Source organism: Xenopus tropicalis, chromosome 5 (assembly GCF_000004195.4).
Source record: "Xenopus tropicalis strain Nigerian chromosome 5, UCB_Xtro_10.0, whole genome shotgun sequence".
NCBI lineage: Eukaryota > Metazoa > Chordata > Amphibia > Anura > Pipidae > Xenopus > Xenopus tropicalis.
Window position 1 is genome coordinate 10,562,224 of NC_030681.2, and position 20,647 is coordinate 10,582,870.

Here is a 20,647-nt window from a genome sequence, read left to right on the forward strand (position 1 = left end):
CCTGGAAAATATGAGTTGACATGTCTGGGGAGGCCAAGTTGCTAGACACCCCCAGTGATTTTATTGCCTATTTTAGACCCCAAGCTGCTGCTACTTAAAAATGCACCGGCCTGGAATATTTTCCTTCTCACTATTTGTGAGATCTTTCATCCTGTAACCCTCACAGGGCGGGGAGATCTATACTTAGGTGGCCACACACGTGGTGATTTTCGATCTTTCGTGTGACCATCGGTTGCATGATCATTCGCACCCTCCACAGATGTTTAGGGCTGAATCGTCAGATATGGAAACAATAGGATTTCTACCTCCTTCTGCAGCTTCAGCCCTGAAGGTAGATTTTGCTCATGGCACCCAATCAAAATCTTTTAACCTGCCCGATCAGCGAGTCTACCGATATCCGCAGCCTTCTACGATATCGTTCACCTCGCCGAGTCACCATACACGCACCGAATACCATTGGTGCGTGTATGGCAAGCTTTAAACTGGAGAGAATTGCTAAAGGAGAAGACAAGGTATCATCGCTGGGGGGTACCAAGTTGTTATCAACCTCTATTCTAGTTACTTACTTTAGGCCCCAGGTTGGTGCGAAGGAAAATATTCCACTTAATAATGTACCAGCCTGGGGTCTCAAATAGGTAATCACTGGGGGTGATGGAGATTAAAGATTGTCTATTTAAAGCTGCCTTTTATGTGGATGCTTTTGGGCTATTTGCACCTTGCTTTGATAGATATATATTGATATTCTGAATAAATCATATGTTCTGATTAACCCAAGTGGGTGTAAAAGTGATAGTGCCCATAGATTATGAATGCCACTGGGGCAGGGACTGACGTGGTGTATTCTAATTGTATTGAGTTTGGGGATCCCGATGTAGGGCTTTTGGAATTGTGGAACATTCCCAGAATTTGGCATTAGACATTAGGATATATGAGACATAGAAGCATGTTCCACACGCCTTTAGATTCTGTTTATTTTATTTGAATTTGTGTGTGGCTGTGTGTGTGGCTGTGTGTGTGGCTGTGTGTGTGGCTGTGTGTGTGGCTGTGTGTGACAGGGGAAGAGTGGGCAGTGGACTGTGGACTGAAGACTGTAGGGGCGCATATACGGTTCCCTCTTCATATAGGCACCCCCTCCACTTGTGTAAATATAATAGCAATAAAATATAGTAGGAGAAAAGAAGCCCATAGGCAGAACTAACTGCTCACAGAAGGTTAATTTCTTCTCACTAATGTGTGCTGGTGCTTAAAGGAGAAGGAAAGGCATTTTGGAATTTTACTGCCAATAGATTTGCCACATTATTCGAACACTATATGTATTCTGCAGAACGCTTTAACCTACCTGAGTAATCAGCCCTAGAAGCTTTCTCTGTTTGTTTACGATAGCAGTTGCCATTTTATCTCGTTCTTCGTAGCTTCCTGCTGCAGCTCTAGCCTTTATAGCTCAGATTACACATTCTGATGGGCGGGGGAGTGAATTCTATGAGTTTTTATGGGAGGGGTGCAGGAGAATGGTGAGATGAGAAAGCTGCTCAGACTCCTGGGCTTGGGAATGAAGGATTTTTCTGAGAGAGGAAGTCTGATGCAGAAGAACCTGTTTACAAAAAAGGAAACAAGAAATCCTGTGTTTCCTTTGATGGCTGTATTTTCATATACCTTTCTGATAAAGCATACTTAGTTTTTACCTTTCCAATGGCACGTGTGGCAGAAATGGGACAGACAGATTTTCCCAGTCACTTTCCATTCAAGTTAATGGCACCAGAGATTGATGCTTTCTCTCGGGATGGCGTGCTTTCTCTCTTGAAAGGCATGCTTTCTCTTGGGGAAGCTGGGCTTTCTCTTGGGATGCCGCACTGTCTCTTGAAAGGCATGCTTTCTCTTGGGAAGCTGGGCTTTCTCTTGGGATGCCGCACTGTCTCTTGAAAGGCATGCTTTCTCTTGGGAAGCTGGGCTTTCTCTTGGGATGCCGCACTGTCTCTTGGGATGCTGGGCTTTCTCTTGGGATGCCGCACTGTCTCTTGAAAGGCATGCTTTCTCTTGGGATGCCGCACTGTCTCTTGAAAGGCATGCTTTCTCTTGGGAAGCTGGGCTTTCTCTTGGGATGCCGCACTGTCTCTTGAAAGGCATGCTTTCTCTTGGGATGCTGGGCTTTCTCTTGGACAGTGTGCTTTGTTTTGGGATGGTGCTCTTTCTCTTGTGACAGTGCAACTGAGCCTGGGTTGGTAGCACTAATTAGCCTGCCACCATGGCTTGAGTGGTGGGAAGGTTGAGTCTTTGACCAGTGATTGGTTTACACTGGGGCCCCATACAGACCTTTCAGCAGGACACTGTATCCCTGGCTGCTTTCTTAGTAAAGCTAATGTCCCATGGAGCAAGTTAGTCACCTGCAATAGATCTCTGCTACAATGCTGAAATGCCTTTCCACTGGCAACAATAGGAGTCTGCGGTGGAAAAGCCAACACATCCCTTCGGCTTTCCGAAGTTGTGCAAAGTTTCCTTCTGCTGGCAACTGCACTCAACTTTAGAAAGCCGAAGGGATGCGTAGGCTGTCAGCTCTGATGCTGTAAACAAGGATTCGCTTGCACTGGCACAGCATGGGCTGCTAGGCATGGGCACATTGGCACTGAGGTTTGTGTAAATAAACCCAAAAGATGAAAACAATATTAAGAGTATGGGCCCTATTAATCAGCCTCTATTTGTCTAGGGGTCTTGAACTTGTATCCCTGCATTTTACAAGCATTTGTATTATAATGTGTGGAAACTGCATCTCAAGCTTAATGCCTCATTTTATTTGCTTCTTTTGGTGAAGGTTTAACCATTTCATCATTTTATTTGTATCTATTATTATCTATTGAAGGGACAGAAAATAATTAGACCTGGGAGGGTGTGTGTGTGGATACATAAGGTGGCTACATACAAGATGGGGTGTTGGGATGTGCAGGCAAGCAGCCAAGCCTTGATTTGCTTGTGTCTGTGAGTCTGGGCAGGGTACCATGGGTATAACAGTACCAGCACCAGGTGCATAAATACAGTTTTGAGTTCCCCTAAATCATATCACATCTTTCATATGTATTATCCCTTCCCAGCCCTGTTACATAACTCAGTGTTGGCACTGATGGGTGGTGCCCACTACCCAACTCTTTCTGGGTGGTGAAAATCACTCTATAAATCTCACCAAAATTATATGAAGGGCATATAAAGGACCAACTGTAGAGACACTCATCAAGTAGAGAGGTTGGTCCAGATGGTCCAGCCCAGACCCCCAGCTTAGGGGGCAGGCATCCATAAACAGCAACAGCATGGGCTTAAAGCCACTCACAGGATCAGCAAAGGTCAAAAACTGCCCTACACATTGTGTCCTATGGGAACTTAGTTGTGGGCTAAATCTGTACAACAGGAAATGGATATTTATAGGATAGGCAACCAACAGGAAATGGATATTTATAGGATAGGCAACCAATAGGAATTGGATATATATATATATATAGGATAGGCAACCAGTAGGAACTGGATTCGGTCTAAATTTGGCCTTTTCAGCAGAATTTGGATTTGGCCATCCATGCTCCTGGCCGAACTGAATCCTTAGAATCACGTGACTTTTTGCCACATAAACACGGAAGTGGATAATTTTTTTCCTTGAGCTGCTTACACAGTTTAACCCTTCCTTATCCTAATGTGCATATGAATCTTTCACGAAGGATTCAGGTTTCGGGCTAATCCCAAAATAGTGGATTCGGTGCATCCCTGATTGAAATGAGATTTGTATTTGTACAAATTTTGAATAAACTGTGTCCCTCATTTCAGGTAAGGGAAAGTTCAACTTGAAATACGAAAAACAACAAGGAAAACACCATAGAGAAGGTACAGATTGCTACATAACAGTACAAATGACATCCAAATCAGTGAGACAAACCCCAAGATCTAACAGCCATTGTAATCAGTGAGACAAACACCCCGAGATTTAACAGCCATTGTAATCAGTGAGACAAACACCCCGAGATCTAACAGCCATTGTAATCAGTGAGGCAAACACCCCGAGATCTAACAGCCATTGTAATCAGTGAGGCAAACACCCCGAGATCTAACAGCCATTGTAATCAGTGAGAAAAACATCCCAAGATCTAACAGCCATTGTAATCAGTGAGACAAACACCCCGAGATCTAACAGCCATTGTAATCAGTGAGACAAACACCCCGAGATCTAACAGCCATTGTAATCAGTGAGACAAACACCCCGAGATCTAACAGCCATTGTAATCAGTGAGACAAACACCCCGAGATCTAACAGCCATTGTAATCAGTGAGACAAACACCCCGAGATCTAACACCCATTGTAATCAGTGAGACAAACACCCCGAGATCTAACAGCCATTGTAATCAGTGAGAAAAACACCCCAAGATCTAACACCCATTGTAATCAGTGAGACAAACACCCCGAGATCTAACAGCCATTGTAATCAGTGAGAAAAACATCCCAAGATCTAACACCCATCGTAATCAGTGAGAAAAACACCCCAAGATCTAACACCCACTGTAATCAGTGAGACAAACACCCCGAGATCTAACACCCGCTGTAATTAGTGAGACAAACACCCCAAGATCTAACAGCCATTGTAATCAGTGAGAAAAACACCCCAAGATCTAACACCCACTGTAATCAGTGAGACAAACACCCCGAGATCTAACACCCGCTGTAATTAGTGAGACAAACACCCCAAGATCTAACATCCATTGTAATCAGTGAGACAAACACCCCAAGATCTAACAACCATTGTAATCAGAGAGACAACCCCCCACCGTGATCTAACACCCATTGTAATCAGTGAGAAAACCCCCCCCCGAGATCTAACACCCATTGTAATCAGTGAGACAAACACCCCCCCGAGATCTAACACCCATTGTAATCAGTGAGACAAACACCCCCCCGAGATCTAACACCCATTGTAATCAGTGAGACAAACACCCCCCCGAGATCTAACACCCACTCTAATCAGTGAGACAAACACCCGGAGATCTAACACCCATTGTAATAAGTAATTGCAGAATCCATGCCTATAGGGATCCTTGTGTTTAGGGTAAAACTGCAGAACACTTCATGCTTATGTATAATTCTTCATAGATCTCCTCCTTGACAATTTAAGCTGATTCTCTCAATACCATGTACTTTAAAATACCCCAGATCACTCAGATTTGAAGGTCAGTCTATACCCAGGCTCCTTGCCTGATTTCATTCACCCCTGGATAAAACTGCAAGGCTCAATGTACCATTGATTAACATAGAACATAGAACAGAATAATATTTCATGATCAAATTTGTTTATCAAAATTGCTTCCTTATTCACCATGGCAACCCAGCTTCTGGTATTTCCCAAGCCACTTAACTCTAAACGAGGTTTAGCATTAGGGAGCCCAGACTCATGGGCTTTGAGTGTCCGTATCCTTTGAGCAGCACAGGAAGGTATTTGTGGTTCAGGCAGGAGAGGGAACTTGGAAAATATCCATTGGAAAATAGGGAAATTACTCAAAAGTACATTTGCTTTTCATGTAAAATTGGCAGAAGCTTTACTGCCCCCAACCTTATTAATTCCTATTAATGAGACTTGCAGTGGCAGCCTTGTGCAGAGATACAGCCAGCAATGATGCGCTCAGCCACTTACTGTGTCACAGCCAGGCACCCACATGGCACCCACATGGCACCCTACCCAGGTGTTAGGCCTCAGCCACCTGCAGTTTGACACAACAGATAGCTGTTAGTGCTTTTGAAAGAGATAAGGAGGATTATAGGGGCAAAGAACATTACAAGGGTACAGGCAAGAAAGGTCAGAATCTGCAAGTAATGTCAGAAATGCCTTTATAGATGTCATGTGTCATGTATTTCTATCTCATTATATTGCCATTATGTCTGCAGTTTGCTGTATACAACACCCATTCCCATGTATATCTGTCTATCCCAGGGGGTGTATCAGCTTTGAAAACCCTTGTGACTTATTTACCCTTTAATGTTTCATTTGCACCAGGTCTAGTAACCCACTGTAACCAGGCAGATGTGCTACTTGCTGAGTTGTTGCTACGGGTTACTAGACCTGTTAGTATCCTTTTATTTTTTTTTCTGCTTACTATTTATTTTGTAGCAAACATGACTGTGCAGATTATTTTCTCTGTTAATGCAGTACAGTGGTTCAAATGGATTTCAAATGTATTTTCCAGATAATTTTTCCAACTGGGAAGAAGAAGATTGGGGCTCCTGGGAAGAAAATGAAAATAATAAAGAGACTGTAAGTTTTTAACTAGTTTATTGTGTTTCAGTATCAGTATCTTGCATAATATGACATTATTTTATTATTATTATTATTATTATTAACATTTATTTATAAAGTGCCAACATACCCCTCAGCGCTGTACAATAAGTGGGTTTCATACATTGGACATACAGAGTAACATATAAAGCAATCAGTAACCGATACAGGAGGGGAAGAGAGCCCTGCCCAAAAGAGCTTACACTCTACAAGGAGTAACATATAAAGCAATCAATAACCGATACAAGAGGTGAAGAGAGCCCTGCCCAAAAGAGCTTACACTCTTTTCCTTGCCTTTATCTCTAAGACCTAGTAATGCGCAGGTTCTCCTAGAACCCCTAGGTTGGGCAGATTTGGGTTAAAAATGAGTCCATTTGAGATGGGCATTGCTTTTAACATGTCCTTTACCTGCCCATCCTGGTGATACCACCCACATGTCAGACACTTTAGTGACTTTGCCAAGCATCTCCCACCCCCTCTTTGGCGATATGTTCACCTATATCCGGCCTACCTCTGGCATCCCCAGATAAGGGAGTTAGGCAGTGATATTTATAGAGGGCTGAACAGATTCCTGCCCCAGGCAGTACTAATGTGACCTGCTACCTTCTCAGTGACATAAAGGCCCTGCCCTTCTGATCCTTGTCAAGAAATGCCCTCAGTCTGTGTGCAGCAGCCCTTGAAGTTTTTGTACAATACATTTTTACATACAGTTTTTCATGTGTTCTGTACTGCATTTGTTCTGCTGTAAGTACTCTAGGGACCCTCTACAAACTCCTGGCCATACCCCTAAACCAGGGTCAGACTGGGGGTGCAGGTCCCACTGGGGCTACAACCGCAGGGGCCCCGGCCCCCGCTGCTCACCCAACACCCTCCCCCGAACGTGCATACTTAGGCACAAAGGTATAGGGGAACCTGTGAGCACCCAGCAGGGAACGGTTCTGGCCCTTCGAGGCCCACTGGGTTTTTTCCTGGTGTCTCACCGGCCCAGTCCGACCCTGCCCTAAACAACCTTTCTTTACCCCTTTTTGTGGGTAACTCCACACCCTGCTTGTTCCTCTGCTAGTCCTTGGCCAACACCAGCCCTGCTTGTACCCCTCCTATAGTTCCTCTGCTAGTCCTTGGCCAACACCAGCCCTGCTTGTACCCCTCCTATAGTTCCCCTGCTATTCCTTGGCCAACACCAGCCCTGCTAATACCCCTCCTATAGTTCCCCTGCTATTCCTTGGCCAACACCAGCCCTGCTTGTACCCCTCCTATAGTTCCCCTGCTATTCCTTGGCCAACACCAGCCCTGCTAATACCCCTCCTATAGTTCCCCTGCTATTCCTTGGCCAACACCAGCCCTGCTTGTACCCCTCCTATAGTTCCCCTGCTATTCCTTGGCCAACACCAGCCCTGCTTGTACCCCTCCTATAGTTCCCCTGCTATTCCTTGGCCAACACCAGCCCTGCTTGTACCCCTCCTATAGTTCCCCTGCTATTCCTTGGCCAACACCAGTCCTGCTTCTACCCCTCCTATAGTTTCTCTGCTAATGCTTGGCCAACACCAGCCCTGCTTGTACCCCTCCTATAGTTTCTCTGCTAGTCCTTGGCCAACACCAGCCCTGCTTCTACCCCTCCTATAGTTTCTCTGCTAGTCCTTGGCCAACACCAGCCCTGCTTGTACCCCTCCTATAGTTTCTCTGCTAGTCCTTGGCCAACACCAACCCTGCTTGTACCCCTCCTATAGTTCCCCTGCTATTCCTTGGCCAACACCAGCCCTGCTTGTACCCCTCCTATATGTCTATGAAGATTCTCATTCATCCAGGTCATGATATACAGTATCTAGTAGAATTAAGTCTAAAACAACTGGACTTTTCTGAGTTTTTCTTGAAAACGTTTCACCACTCATCCGAGTGGCTTCTTCAGTTCAAATGACTGGTAGGGAATTCCCCGGTATTTAAACTCTTGATGGTAGTAGAGTCACAGACATCCAATCACAATGGTTGTTCAGTTAGGTGTTAGCTGAAACTGACAGGTGTAAGAAGGTATGATCCAATCACAATGGTACCACGTGCATATTTTGGACCGAGAGGACAGATGGTTTGAAAGAGGTGTGAAAGAGGCCATTTATGCCAACCTGGAAAAACCATCCCTGAACAGAGGAGGGGGCCTGAGACACCGCTTGTCACCAAGATACAATGGCGTGTTGACATCCTTACCCCGGCAGTTTCACAACAGTTCACACTTCCAGTCATGTACTTTGAAGGATTAAAACCTTCATCAATGAGAATCTTGGTACCATTGTGATTGGATCATACCTTCTTACACCTGTCAGTTTCAGCTAACACCTAACTGAACAAGTTTAAAATAGTTTAAATACCGGGGAATTCCCTACCAGTCATTTGAACTGAAGAAGCCACTCGGATGAGTGGTGAAACATTTTCAAGAAAAACTCAGAAAAGTCCAGTTGTTTTAGACTTAATTCTACTAGATACCCCTCCTATAGTTTCTCTGCCATTCCTTGGCCAACACCAGCCCTGCTTGTACCCCTCCTATAGTTTCTCTGCCATTCCTTGGCCAACACCAGCCCTGCTTGTACCCCTCCTATAGTTCCCCTGCTATTCCTTGGCCAACACCAGCCCTGCTTGTACCCCTCCTATAGTTCCCCTGCTATTCCTTGGCCAACACCAGCCCTGCTTGTACCCCTCCTATAGTTTCTCTGCCATTCCTTGGCCAACACCAGCCCTGCTTGTACCCCTCCTATAGTTTCTCTGCTAGCCCTTGGCCAACACCAGCCCTGCTTGTACCCCTCCTATAGTTTCTCTGCTAGTCCTTGGCCAACACCAGCCCTGCTTCTACCCCTCCTATAGTTTCTCTGCTAGTCCTTGGCCAACACCAGCCCTGCTTGTACCCCTCCTATAGTTTCTCTGCTAGCCCTTGGCCAACACCAGCCCTGCTTGTACCCCTCCTATAGTTTCTCTGCTAGTCCTTGGCCAACACCAGCCCTGCTTGTACCCCTCCTATAGTTCCCCTGCTATTCCTTGGCCAACACCAGCCCTGCTTGTACCCCTCCTATAGTTTCTCTGCTAGTCCTTGGCCAACACCAGCCCTGCTTGTACCCCTCCTATAGTTTCTCTGCTAGCCCTTGGCCAACACCAGCCCTGCTTGTACCCTTCCTATAGTTTCTCTGCTAGCCCTTGGCCAACACCAGCCCTGCTTCTACCCCTCCTATAGTTTCTCTGCTAGTCCTTGGCCAACACCAGCCCTGCTTGTACCCCTCCTATAGTTTCTCTGCTAGCCCTTGGCCAACACCAGCCCTGCTTGTACCCCTCCTATAGTTTCTCTGCTAGTCCTTGGCCAACACCAGCCCTGCTTGTACCCCTCCTATAGTTTCTCTGCTAGTCCTTGGCCAACACCAGCCCTGCTTGTACCCCTCCTATAGTTTCTCTGCTAGTCCTTGGCCAACACCAGCCCTGCTTGTACCCTTCCTATAGTTTCTCTGCTAGTCCTTGGCCAACACCAGCCCTGCTTGTACCCCTCCTATAGTTTCTCTGCTAGTCCTTGGCCAACACCAGCCCTGCTTGTACCCCTCCTATAGTTTCTCTGCTAGTCCTTAGCCAACACCAGCCCTGCTTGTACCCCTCCTATAGTTTCTCTGCTAGTCCTTGGCCAACACCAGCCCTGCTTGTACCCCCCCTATAGTTTCTCTGCTAGTCCTTGGCCAACACCAGCCCTGCTTGTACCCCTCCTATAGTTCCTCTGCTAGCCCTTGGCCAACACCAGCCCTGCTTGTACCCCTCCTATAGTTCCTCTGCTAACCCTTGGCCAACACCAGCCCTGCTTGTACCCCTCCTATAGTTTCTCTGCTAGTCCTTGGCCATTCCGTTTATTGACTGTACTGTGATATTGTGCACAGGTAGAAGAAGAAACCTCCAGCACATCTCCTCCTTTCCACTGGCTGCAAGACTGCGTGCTCTCCCTGTCCCCCACCAATGATCTCATGGTGATCGCCCACGAGCAGAAAGCAGTATTTTTAGCACGTAAGGAAATGTCACATTATTCCCGAGAAACCTCTCACGTTGCTTTTACTTGTCAGCTGCCTTTTTCCCACCTCATTCTTCATAATTCTTCCATCTTCCCCCTCTCACATCTGTACAAAGGGAAAGCAGTGTATTTATAGCTAGCAGCATGTATGCACAGGGTTCTTATGTGCTCTGTACCAAACTGCACACTGACTGGAACCTAATTATAACACCTATAAAGGAAGTTTTATGTAACAGGCTTTCATTTGTATTCTTCTTCAATGGTATTGGGTTCTAATTATGCAACCAGTCACATTAATATCATTATTATTACTACAAAGCATTTATAAAGCGGCAACATATTCCGCATTGCTGTACAATAGAGGGGATCAAGCCTATAGATTACATACAAATCCTGACAGATACAAGTTAATCTCCTGTATACCTGTAAGTAAAGGGGTGGTTCACATTTAAGTTACCTTTTAGTCATAGAATGCCCAGTTCCTATCAACTTTGCTATTGGTTCTTATTATTTATTTTTAATAGGTTTTTTTACTCTTTTGACCCTTTCCAGCTTTCAAATGGGGGTGAGTGACCCCAGCAACCAAATAACTACCCTGTGAGGCTGCAGTTCTATTGTTATTGTTACTTTTATGAGGTTTTTTTTCTACACAGGCCTTCTTTTGTTCATCGTCCAGTGTCTCGTTCAAACCACTGCCTGGTTACTAGGATAATTAAGACCCTAGCAACCAGATAACTGCTGAAATGCCAATCTTGAGGGCTGCTGAACAGAAAACTAACTAACTGAAAAGCCATAAAAATACAAAATGAAGACCAATTGCAAATTGTTTCAAAATATCACAAAGTTAAAAGTTCATTTAAAGGTTAATTACCCATTTGAAAAACTAACTTTTTTTTAATTCCACAGCAAAATGGAAAGGCAGTGGGAAAGGAAAAGAGGAGATGCAGTATGAAGTTGTGTGGAGCGGCTCTCTGACTGTGGAAGATGGCTTTTTAACCATAGAAGACAGGTATGTATGCACGAATCCCTGAAGCCTAGATCGTCAGACAACAAACTACCCAATTGTTGCCTAAGGGAGGATTGCAGTTGTGGGACGTTGAAGCCGATCCAGATTGTAATTTAATATAGGCCTTGGCATTTCAGGTACACAAAGGCCCAGACAGGCCCAATAAATAGTGACAATGGCATCTGTAGCATTAGCCAGAGTCTGCAGACTGCCAGTCTGGCCTCCCATTAAGCTAAGCAGCTGGCCGGTAATCGTTTTAATCCCATAGTGCCAGGGAAGATACATAGCATGGGCATATCGTTTTGGGGCTTTACTTGCCCTTTAAACAGACAGTTTAGTGCAGAGCAATGTCTCATTAAACTGTAGATTGATATGTCATTTGATTTTCCAATTATCTTTCTTCTGTCACTTAGCAGTAAGTCGTTACATTGTTGCTGTAGCTTTTTGCATCTCCATAATCGATTTTTCCGTCAGTAAGCAGAAAATGTTTTATTTACACGTAATGAATTTTCCCGCTGCAGACTGAAAATGATTTCTCTGTTAGGAGACATCTTCTGCTTCTGATCGCTTATCTTTCTCTACAGAGGAGAATTATTCTCTAATGGATACTGTCAGCACTTAACGACCCTCAATTTTATCATTCCTTTTTATTAAATCTAATCTTTTGTCTAATGGTGCAGTTTTATTTTCCAGGGTAAGAATTACATTTACAGTATTACATCCTGGAGAAATCTGTGCATATTCATACATGGCAGAATGAATTATGCCTTAGACCAGGGGTGGCCACACTTTTCCATTCCGCGGTCGACTGATGACCACGGAATGCGGAACTGCTGCGTGAATGCGTACGTATGCGATGCAGTGTACGTACTCCTTCACGCAGCACTTCTGCATCTTTGGCTTGATCACGGTCCACCAGTGATCCACCGGGAATCGACTGGTGGACTGCGATTGAGGTATTGGCCACCCCTGCCTTAGACCATTTACACATAGACATACATTTTTTTTAAAAAATCTTTTTTTAAATTAATCTGTACAGTCCCCAGAATGACACACCTTTCTTCCTGCATCCAGATTTATTTCATTTCTCTATTACAAGCAGCTGAATTACATCTCTTTTACTGACTTCCTTGTCTAGCATAAAGCCCCACCCCCTCTTGCTTTCTGTGCCCTCATTCTCTCTCTGACTATGAAGGAGGGCACGGAAAGCAAAAGAAGGGAGGAGCTTCATACTGGACAAGGAAGTCAATAAAAGAGCTGAAGTTCAGCTGCTTCTAATAGAGAAACAAAATAAATCTGTATGCAGGGAAAAATATATGTTATTCTGGGAGTTGTTTAGAATAATTTTGGGGGATTTCATAAATAAAAGGCTTACTTATCCTTTATGGCACTGTCTCCTGGAGAGATCAGGGATTGACTGGCCTGGATTTGTGGGAAGACCACAAAGGCCCAGGCCTAGGGCAGCAGGATTTTAGGGGTGGCAAGCTGCCCTGCAGCGTCTGAATTAGATCTTCTGTGTGACCCCAGTGCTCTGGACCCCATTCTGGAAACCTTGTGCAAATGTTTCCATACTACCTTACAGACTATAACTGTATGCCTTCAGTACTGTACCTTGCAAACAGCATGGCAGCTATAGTGGCGCTAGGTATATTCAACTGAGTCAGGTCACACAGCCAGTGGTTTTACCAATATATTATTTGCCTTTGGCCTGATAGTGTAATTAAATGATCCTTTTCTGCATTACAGCGAATGTATCAGCAGTGCATTGTGCATCCCGTTGGCAAGCCAAAAAAGGTAACTGAATATCTGCCTATCGTTTAGTTCATCTGATGCAATCTGCATAAAACTGATAAGTTCTGTTAAAATGCAAATATATGCGCATAGGAAAGTCTCTTCATAATCTCACAGTGTGTGTTATTTGTTACACGGTGAGCGATGTATTCCAGGCCTGATATTATTCATCAACTCTGACTGGCTTCCATAGCCTTTAATAAAGCCGTACAACTGCGGCATCGCCATCACTAGTGCGAGGACTAGGATTTTCCTGGAAGCCCAGTTGGTAATTGCATCTAAATGGTTTCCAGGAATATGTAGCACAGGGCTGCGTAATACAGGAAACACAATATAAGAGGAAAGCGAATGGATAAATGTGGCCATACATGGTAAGATTTGCTCCTTTAGCAAGGTCGCCAAACAGCAAATCTTTCCCCCAATATGCCTACTTGGGTGGGCGATATCGTGCTAATGCGATCATTTGGCCCTAGGGCAATGAAGGGGATAGGAAAAGCCTGAGTGAGGACCGCATCAATGAGTGTGAAATTACATTTTCAGGTATTAGACAGCCAATTGTAATCTATAAATACACGCGATTTAGTGCCCAAACATGGGCATATACTGACTGCCCAAATTTCTGCAGCCTCATGGTGCTTGTATGGCCTCAAAACGATCCCTTATTCATATATAAAAGGGGCTCATTCAGCTATTGATGAGGCAGGATAAATGGCGAACTTGCTGCATAAAACAGAGCTAGGTATTAGTCAGTATATGCCAGAGGCTGCTTCTTTAAACCCCCATATAAAAGGCAAAAGGTTTTTAATGTGGACCTGCCAAACTGGCTGGAAGCAAAGCTGTGAGTGATATGCCATGAGATATGAAAGCAGCAGAGGCTTTCAGTCAATTACCAGCAGGCGTAATAAGCAGAGTAAAAAGACTTGATAGTTGCATAGTAAATTGTCATTAAAGCATTTGTATGAAGAAATTGTGTCTGGGTGTTGGGAGTTTTCTCTTGCTATTTACACATTTATATTGTTGTACAGGAGTTCTACAGGGCGCCCTGACTGGACCTGCATTGTATTTGGGTTCACATCTGGATATGTCCGCTTCTACACCGAGGTAAGCTGGATGGTGGCTCTGTAGTCCTTTGACAAAATTTACTCAACAAATAAAAAGGCAAATAGTTATCCATTCTTTTAGAATTGTCTCAAATTCCAATGAATAAATAGTAAAAAATTGTTAAGTCTTCTTTCTTTCATTCGCCAAGCAGCAGTCCTGCCCTGCTTTATGGCTGAGATTCTAGCTATCTGTATAACAGAGCATTCTGTCACAGTGGCACAGATCCTATCTGACCCCCCCCCCCCCCCCATTGTAAGCAGCAGTCCTGCCCTGCTTTATGGCTGAGATTCTAGCTATCTGTATAACAGAGCATTCTGTCACAGTGGCACAGATCCTATCTGATCCCCCCATTGTAAGCAGCAGTCCTGCCCTGCTTTATGGCTGAGATTCTAGCTATCTGTATAACAGAGCATTCTGTCACAGTGGCACAGATCCTATCTGATCCCCCCCCATTGTAAGCAGCAGTCCTGCCCTGCTTTATGGCTGAGATTCTAGCTCTCTGTATAACAGAGCATTCTGTCACAGTGGCACAGATCCTATCTGATCCCCCCATTGTAAGCAGCAGTCCTGCCCTGCTTTATGGCTGAGATTCTAGCTATCTGTATAACAGAGCATTCTGTCACAGTGGCACAGATCCTATCTGATCCCCCCATTGTAAGCAGCAGTCCTGCCCTGCTTTATGGCTGAGATTCTAGCTATCTGTATAACAGAGCATTCTGTCACAGTGGCACAGATCCTATCTGATCCCCCCATTGTAAGCAGCAGTCCTGCCCTGCTTTATGGCTGAGATTCTAGCTCTCTGTATAATTCACAAACTCGAAAATGAATAAATAAGCCCCTATATGTTTTAATATGCAAACCCCTATTACAGTTTGTTTGATCTGTAAGTTTTTCCTTTTTTTGTAATAATATTGAACACATACCTATCTGAACCTTCACTTCTTACTTCTCTGTAGAGCGGGGTATTGCTTCTTTCTCAGCTCTTAAATCAAGAAGCCGTCCTTCAGCTTAAATGCAGGACCTATGAGGTTCCCAGGCATCCTGGCGTCACAGAACAGGTAATAAATGGACAGTATTGGTCTTTCTTGCATGACTGAGTTATATTGGCAAATCTATCAGTTTTGGAATAAGCATATTTCATGCACCCTAACATGGCAATATCTGATCTAAAGCAAAGGAATCTCTCCTTGTCAGCACCGTGGCTTACCTCATTCTTTTAGTAATATATATATTTATTTTGTAACATTTGGTGCAACCAAGTTTATGGATGCACCGATTGCATCAGCTAGGACATATCAGATATTTGTCTCTCATTTTAACATTATAAAATACTCGTTTTAAAGGCCTTTAGCGAGTTGCCAAATGCCCTCAGTTTGTGCCGCCTTCCTTGGAATCCTGGGGCTGTCCTCTGGTCAAGAGCTGTCAGCAGCTCCAGGGTTTTCTTGTGTCCGTTCGTAATGGGACGCAGGAGGTTCTGAGTGGCACAGAGAACTATACGAAGGTGCAACAAGTGCATTTTGACACAAGTACCTTTAATGAAAGTAGTTTTACATGCAGGGAAATTGTAGGGAATGCACATTTTACTGTCCAGGTATGGGATCTGTTATCCAGAAAGTCGTTATCTGAATTATGAAAAGGCCATGTTCCATAGGCTCCATTTCAATCAAATAATTCTATCTTTTAAAAATTATTTCCTTTTTCTCTGTAATAATAAAACAGTACCTGTAATTGATCCCAACTAAGATATAATTACCCCTTAATGGGGGCAGAACAGCCCTATTGGGTTTATTTAATGGTTAAATGATTCCCTTTTCTCTGTAATAATAAAACAGTACCTGTACTTGATCCCAACTAAGATATAATTACCCCTTATTGGGGGCAGAACAGCCCTATTGGGTTTATTTAATGGTTAAATGATTCCCTTTTCTCTGTAATAATAAAACAGTACCTGTACTTGATCCCAACTAAGATATAATTACCCCTTATTGGGGCAGAACAGCCCTATTGGGTTTATTTCATGGTTAAATGATTCCCTTTTCTCTGTAATAATAAAACAGTACCTGTACTTGATCCCAACTAAGATATAATTACCCCTTATTGGGGGCAGAACAGCCCTATTGGGTTTATTTCATGTTTTAATGAATTTTAGTAGACTAAAGTTATTGATATCCAAATTAGAGGAAGACCCGTTATCTGGAAAACCCCAAGTCCCCAAGTATTCTGGATAATGGGTCCAATACATTTACATCAGTAGTACAGACTTAGGGAACAAATAAAACATAGATTAAAAAAATATACAGTTACCAAGATTATGTGCCACATGTTAAGAGGCACAAGAGGGACAAGGATTCTTCCCAATAAAAGCAAGCTTCTGATTGGTTGCTTTAGGATTTGTGCAAGTGGTGTCAGTGTTTTTGCACTTAACTATGCTTCCCATTTCCTATTCAGTGTCTGAGTTCCCTGAAGGATATGGGATTTTTTGGTTGGGTGAGGATCAACACCTACCGCTCTGTGGTTGGTGCACAGATTCTCTGGAAAGTAAATTGATTTCAAGTCCCAGAATGCAGTATTTCCACCTGGAGTGGAGAGCCACAATGGGAAATCACTAGCTTAAAGGGTGTAAATAAAAGCTTAGTAAAAATATAACAGAAATAGCAGTTTATCTTGTGTATTAATATATTATAATTATGCACTTGTACTTATATATATATTTTTTACATTCTTTGTCTTTATAAAGCATGAAGAAATGAGCTTATTGTATCCGTCTGCAGTCGTTACCATTGATGGATTCAGCCTCTTCCAGTCGCTCAGGGCATGTCGCAATCAGGTAGCAAGAGGTAAGGGGCAGCTGTTTCATTTGTTCCGCTATTGATCGGGCTTCATTGGAACCCTTTTACATGAAATAAAGGCAGCTTTAAAACACAGACCCTCTGATTTTCCAAAATAATCAGTATGTGGGGGCTGCTGTATTTATTAATATAAGTTACTGCCGAGTCCCCTTGTAGAGATGTTGCCATGGAATTAGTGTGTTTGTGTGGGAGGGAGATTCCATCCAGCGGATGCATGCTGAGTCTGACTAATTGCCTCATCTCACCCTCCCCCATTTCTTAAATTATTAGGATAAAGATGCCCATTATAATCAGGGATCTTTCTTATTAAAGAAATGATTGTGTTTTTCCTTCTCCTTTTTTCCCCTAATGATGATATTCCTTGCTTTTAAAATAGCCGCAGCATCGGGCAGTGAGAATGTTCAGCCCCCACCGCTGGCCTACAAGAAGTGGGGACTGCAAGATGTGGACAGAATTGTTGACCATGCCAGTGTCGGTGAGTCGCTCATATTACTGCTAAGTGCATTTAACTGGGCTGCATCCACATGTATAAACATACAGTTTCCCAGGTGCGGGTTATATTCTAGGAAATATACATGTACAGTCAGAACAGAACAACAGACGATACTGTGTATTAGCATCCTATAGCTGGTAGCATCCGGTTTATCAAGGCTTCTGTCTTGACTGCCTTTGTGCTTTGTAAGGGACCAAACGATAGCCTTAAACTCTGGTTGTACTAAGCACAGTTCAGCAGGAACAGCCCCCTAATTTTGCTCATAGCCTGTACAGAGAGATACCATAAAACTATGGCAGCATAGGGATTCCCCTGTACTAAGCACAATTCAGCAGGAACAGCCCCCTAAGTTTGCTCATAGCCTGTACAGAGAGATACCATAAACTATGGCACATAGGGATTCCCCTGTACTAAGCACAATTCAGCAGGAACAGCCCCCTAATTTTGCTCATAGCCTGTACAGAGAGATACCATAAAACTATGGCGGCATAGGGATTCCCCTGTACTAAGCACAATTCAGCACGAACAGCCCCCTAAGTTTACTCGTAGCCTGTACAGAGAGATACCATAAAACTATGGCAGCATAGGGATTCCCCTGTACTAAGCACAATTCAGCAGGAACAGCCCCCTAAGTTTACTCGTAGCCTGTACAGAGAGATACCATAAAACTATGGCAGCATAGGGATTCCCCTGTACTAAGCATAATTCAGCAGGAACAGCCCCCTAAGTTTGCTTATAGTCTGTACAGAGAGATAATATAATACTATGCCATGTAGGGTATTCCTAGAATAGATAATTAGTATAACCCCCGACCTAACGATACACCTTTACACAATCTGTTTCCTTAACAATACTAAGCATTTAACTTATCTGCTTTTATTTTCCATCTAGGTGTCATGGCATTATCCCCATTTGATCAGATGAAGACTGCTTCTATTTTAGGTGGCTTTAATGCAGCCATAAAGAGCAGCCCGCCCACCATGTCTCAGTACATTACCGTGGGATCCAATCCTTTCACTGGGTTCTTTTTTGCTTTGGAGGTTAGTAGGGTGCTGCTGATGCGCTATAGCAGTGATCTTTCACTTGCAATTGGGAAGCTCTAGAATTTAGACATTTGTATTTTTTTTTTATTCCTTTTCATGATAGAAAAACTGTGTGTTTGCCGTTGCAGGGAAGTACGCAGCCATTATTATCTCACGTGGCTCTTGCCGTCGCCAGCAAACTCACGTCTGCCCTTTTCAGCGCTGCCAGGTATTGTGAATAATGAGCCTCGGGCAAGCACCATGGCTAGATGTAACTCAGCCAACTCATGGCTTTCCCCTTTCTTTCTTTCAGCGGGTGGCTCGGCTGGAAGAGTAAACATGAAGAAGAGCCTCAGCAGAAGCAGAAACCCAAAGTAGAACCCGCCAATCCTCTGGCTGTAAGGTAAGGCATATACAGGTATATAGGTGAAGCCAAGAAATTCCGCAATACACCTATTTGTCCCATTGCTCAGTGATAAGCAAAGGGACATTTGCTTTTTATAAAGCATTAATGTAAACATATTTTGTGTTTCCCTGAACTACTCCTTCCATCCCTGCCTGATAAACAGGGTCAAATGTTGATAAAGAGCTGTGTAAATACATCCCTCCCTTCCATAAGCTGCCATTACAGTATTCACTTTATTAAATTCACACTGAAACATTGGGCTTGCCCAGCATCCAGTATAAAGGAAGCAGGACTGTTTGGGGGGTGCTGCCCTGTGTAAATATGTTATTTACTGTGAGATGTGAATTATTCATTATGAACATTTTCTCTTTTCCTCATGTTTTTTTGTCAGATTTGGGCTTCCGGATTCCCGGCGCCATGGGGAGAGAGTCAGTCTTTCCCCCTGTAACACGTTGGCTGCTGTAACCGATGACTTTGGCCGAGTGATTCTGTTGGATGTAGGAAGAGGCATTGCAATTAGAATGTGGAAAGGTATAATAGCAGTGGCATCGAAATAATCGACTGGGTGCTTATAATTGATGCAGAGTCATTGGTGCAGATTTATCAAAGTGTGGCCCTTGAGCATAACAGCTGGGCAGAGTGAATTGCACCTCTGTCCATTTCTGGATATTTGGGGCATATTTATCAGTGGTTGAAAGTGAGAGCTCACACTTTGATAAATCCTCTTCCCATAGAAATGAATAATATAGAAGAGCACTTGGTGAAGTGTGTTGAGCTCTTTTCACAGTTTGATAAATACACCCATTGATCAGTATCCGGCTACATTTGGTATATCATTTAGGGTGCTGCCATTATTCTTCCACTAGCTGTTGACCTATGCGATTTATGATTATTGAAAGGCTACCGTGATGCCCAGGTGGGATGGATGCAGATTGTGGAGGACCTGCATGAAAGAGAGTCTGAGAGAGGACATCACTCTCCATTTCAGAATGTAAAAGGACCAAGTCGGGTGGCCCAGTTTCTGGTTATTTATGCCCCCAGGAGGGGTATTCTTGAAGTGTGGAGCACTCAGCAAGGCCCTCGAGTAGGAGCATTTAACGTGGGAAAACACTGCAGGTGAGTATTTTGTTTTTCTCTAATGTGTTAAAGAAAACATGGCAGTGGCTATGAGAAAATTTAGGGGGCTGTTCCTGATGAATTGTGCTTAGTACAGGGGAACCCCTATGTGACATAGTTTTATGGTATCTCTCTGTACAGGCTATGAGCAAACTTAGGGGGCTGTTCCTGCTGAATTGTGCTTAGTACAGGGGAATCCCTATGCTGCCATAGTTTTATGGTATCTCTCTGTACAGGCTATGAGCAAACTTAGGGGGCAGTTCCTGCTGAATTGTGCTTAGTACAGGGGAACCCCTATGTGCCATAGTTTTATGGTATCTTTCTGTACAGGCTATGAGCAAACTTAGGGGGCTGTTCCTGCTGAATTGTGCTTAGTACAGGGGAATCCCTATGCTGCCATAGTTTTATGGTATGTCTCTGTACAGGCTATGAGCAAACTTAGGGGGCTGTTCCTGCTGAATTGTGCTTAGTACAGGGGAATCCCTATGCTGCCATAGTTTTATGGTATCTCTCTGTACAGGCTATGAGCAAACTTAGGGGGCTGTT

The 20,647-nt window shown here is 43.8% G+C and overlaps 1 protein-coding gene across 2 annotated transcripts in view; it reads left to right on the top strand.

The window, feature by feature from the left end:
- The window catches only part of rab3gap2 (RAB3 GTPase activating non-catalytic protein subunit 2), a 41,686-nt gene that overhangs the window by 1,345 nt on the left and 19,694 nt on the right, over positions 1-20,647 (top strand). The window contains 14 exon segments of one of the 2 annotated variants that reach the window (NM_001127123.1): positions 3,802-3,858; positions 6,205-6,272; positions 10,190-10,313; positions 11,224-11,326; positions 13,070-13,117; positions 14,140-14,215; positions 15,172-15,273; positions 16,953-17,052; positions 17,441-17,539; positions 18,449-18,597; positions 18,729-18,808; positions 18,893-18,982; positions 19,377-19,516; positions 19,885-20,101. In NM_001127123.1, the coding sequence (NP_001120595.1) occupies positions 3,802-3,858; positions 6,205-6,272; positions 10,190-10,313; positions 11,224-11,326; positions 13,070-13,117; positions 14,140-14,215; positions 15,172-15,273; positions 16,953-17,052; positions 17,441-17,539; positions 18,449-18,597; positions 18,729-18,808; positions 18,893-18,982; positions 19,377-19,516; positions 19,885-20,101 (1,453 nt within the window). 2 annotated transcript variants of the gene reach the window in all.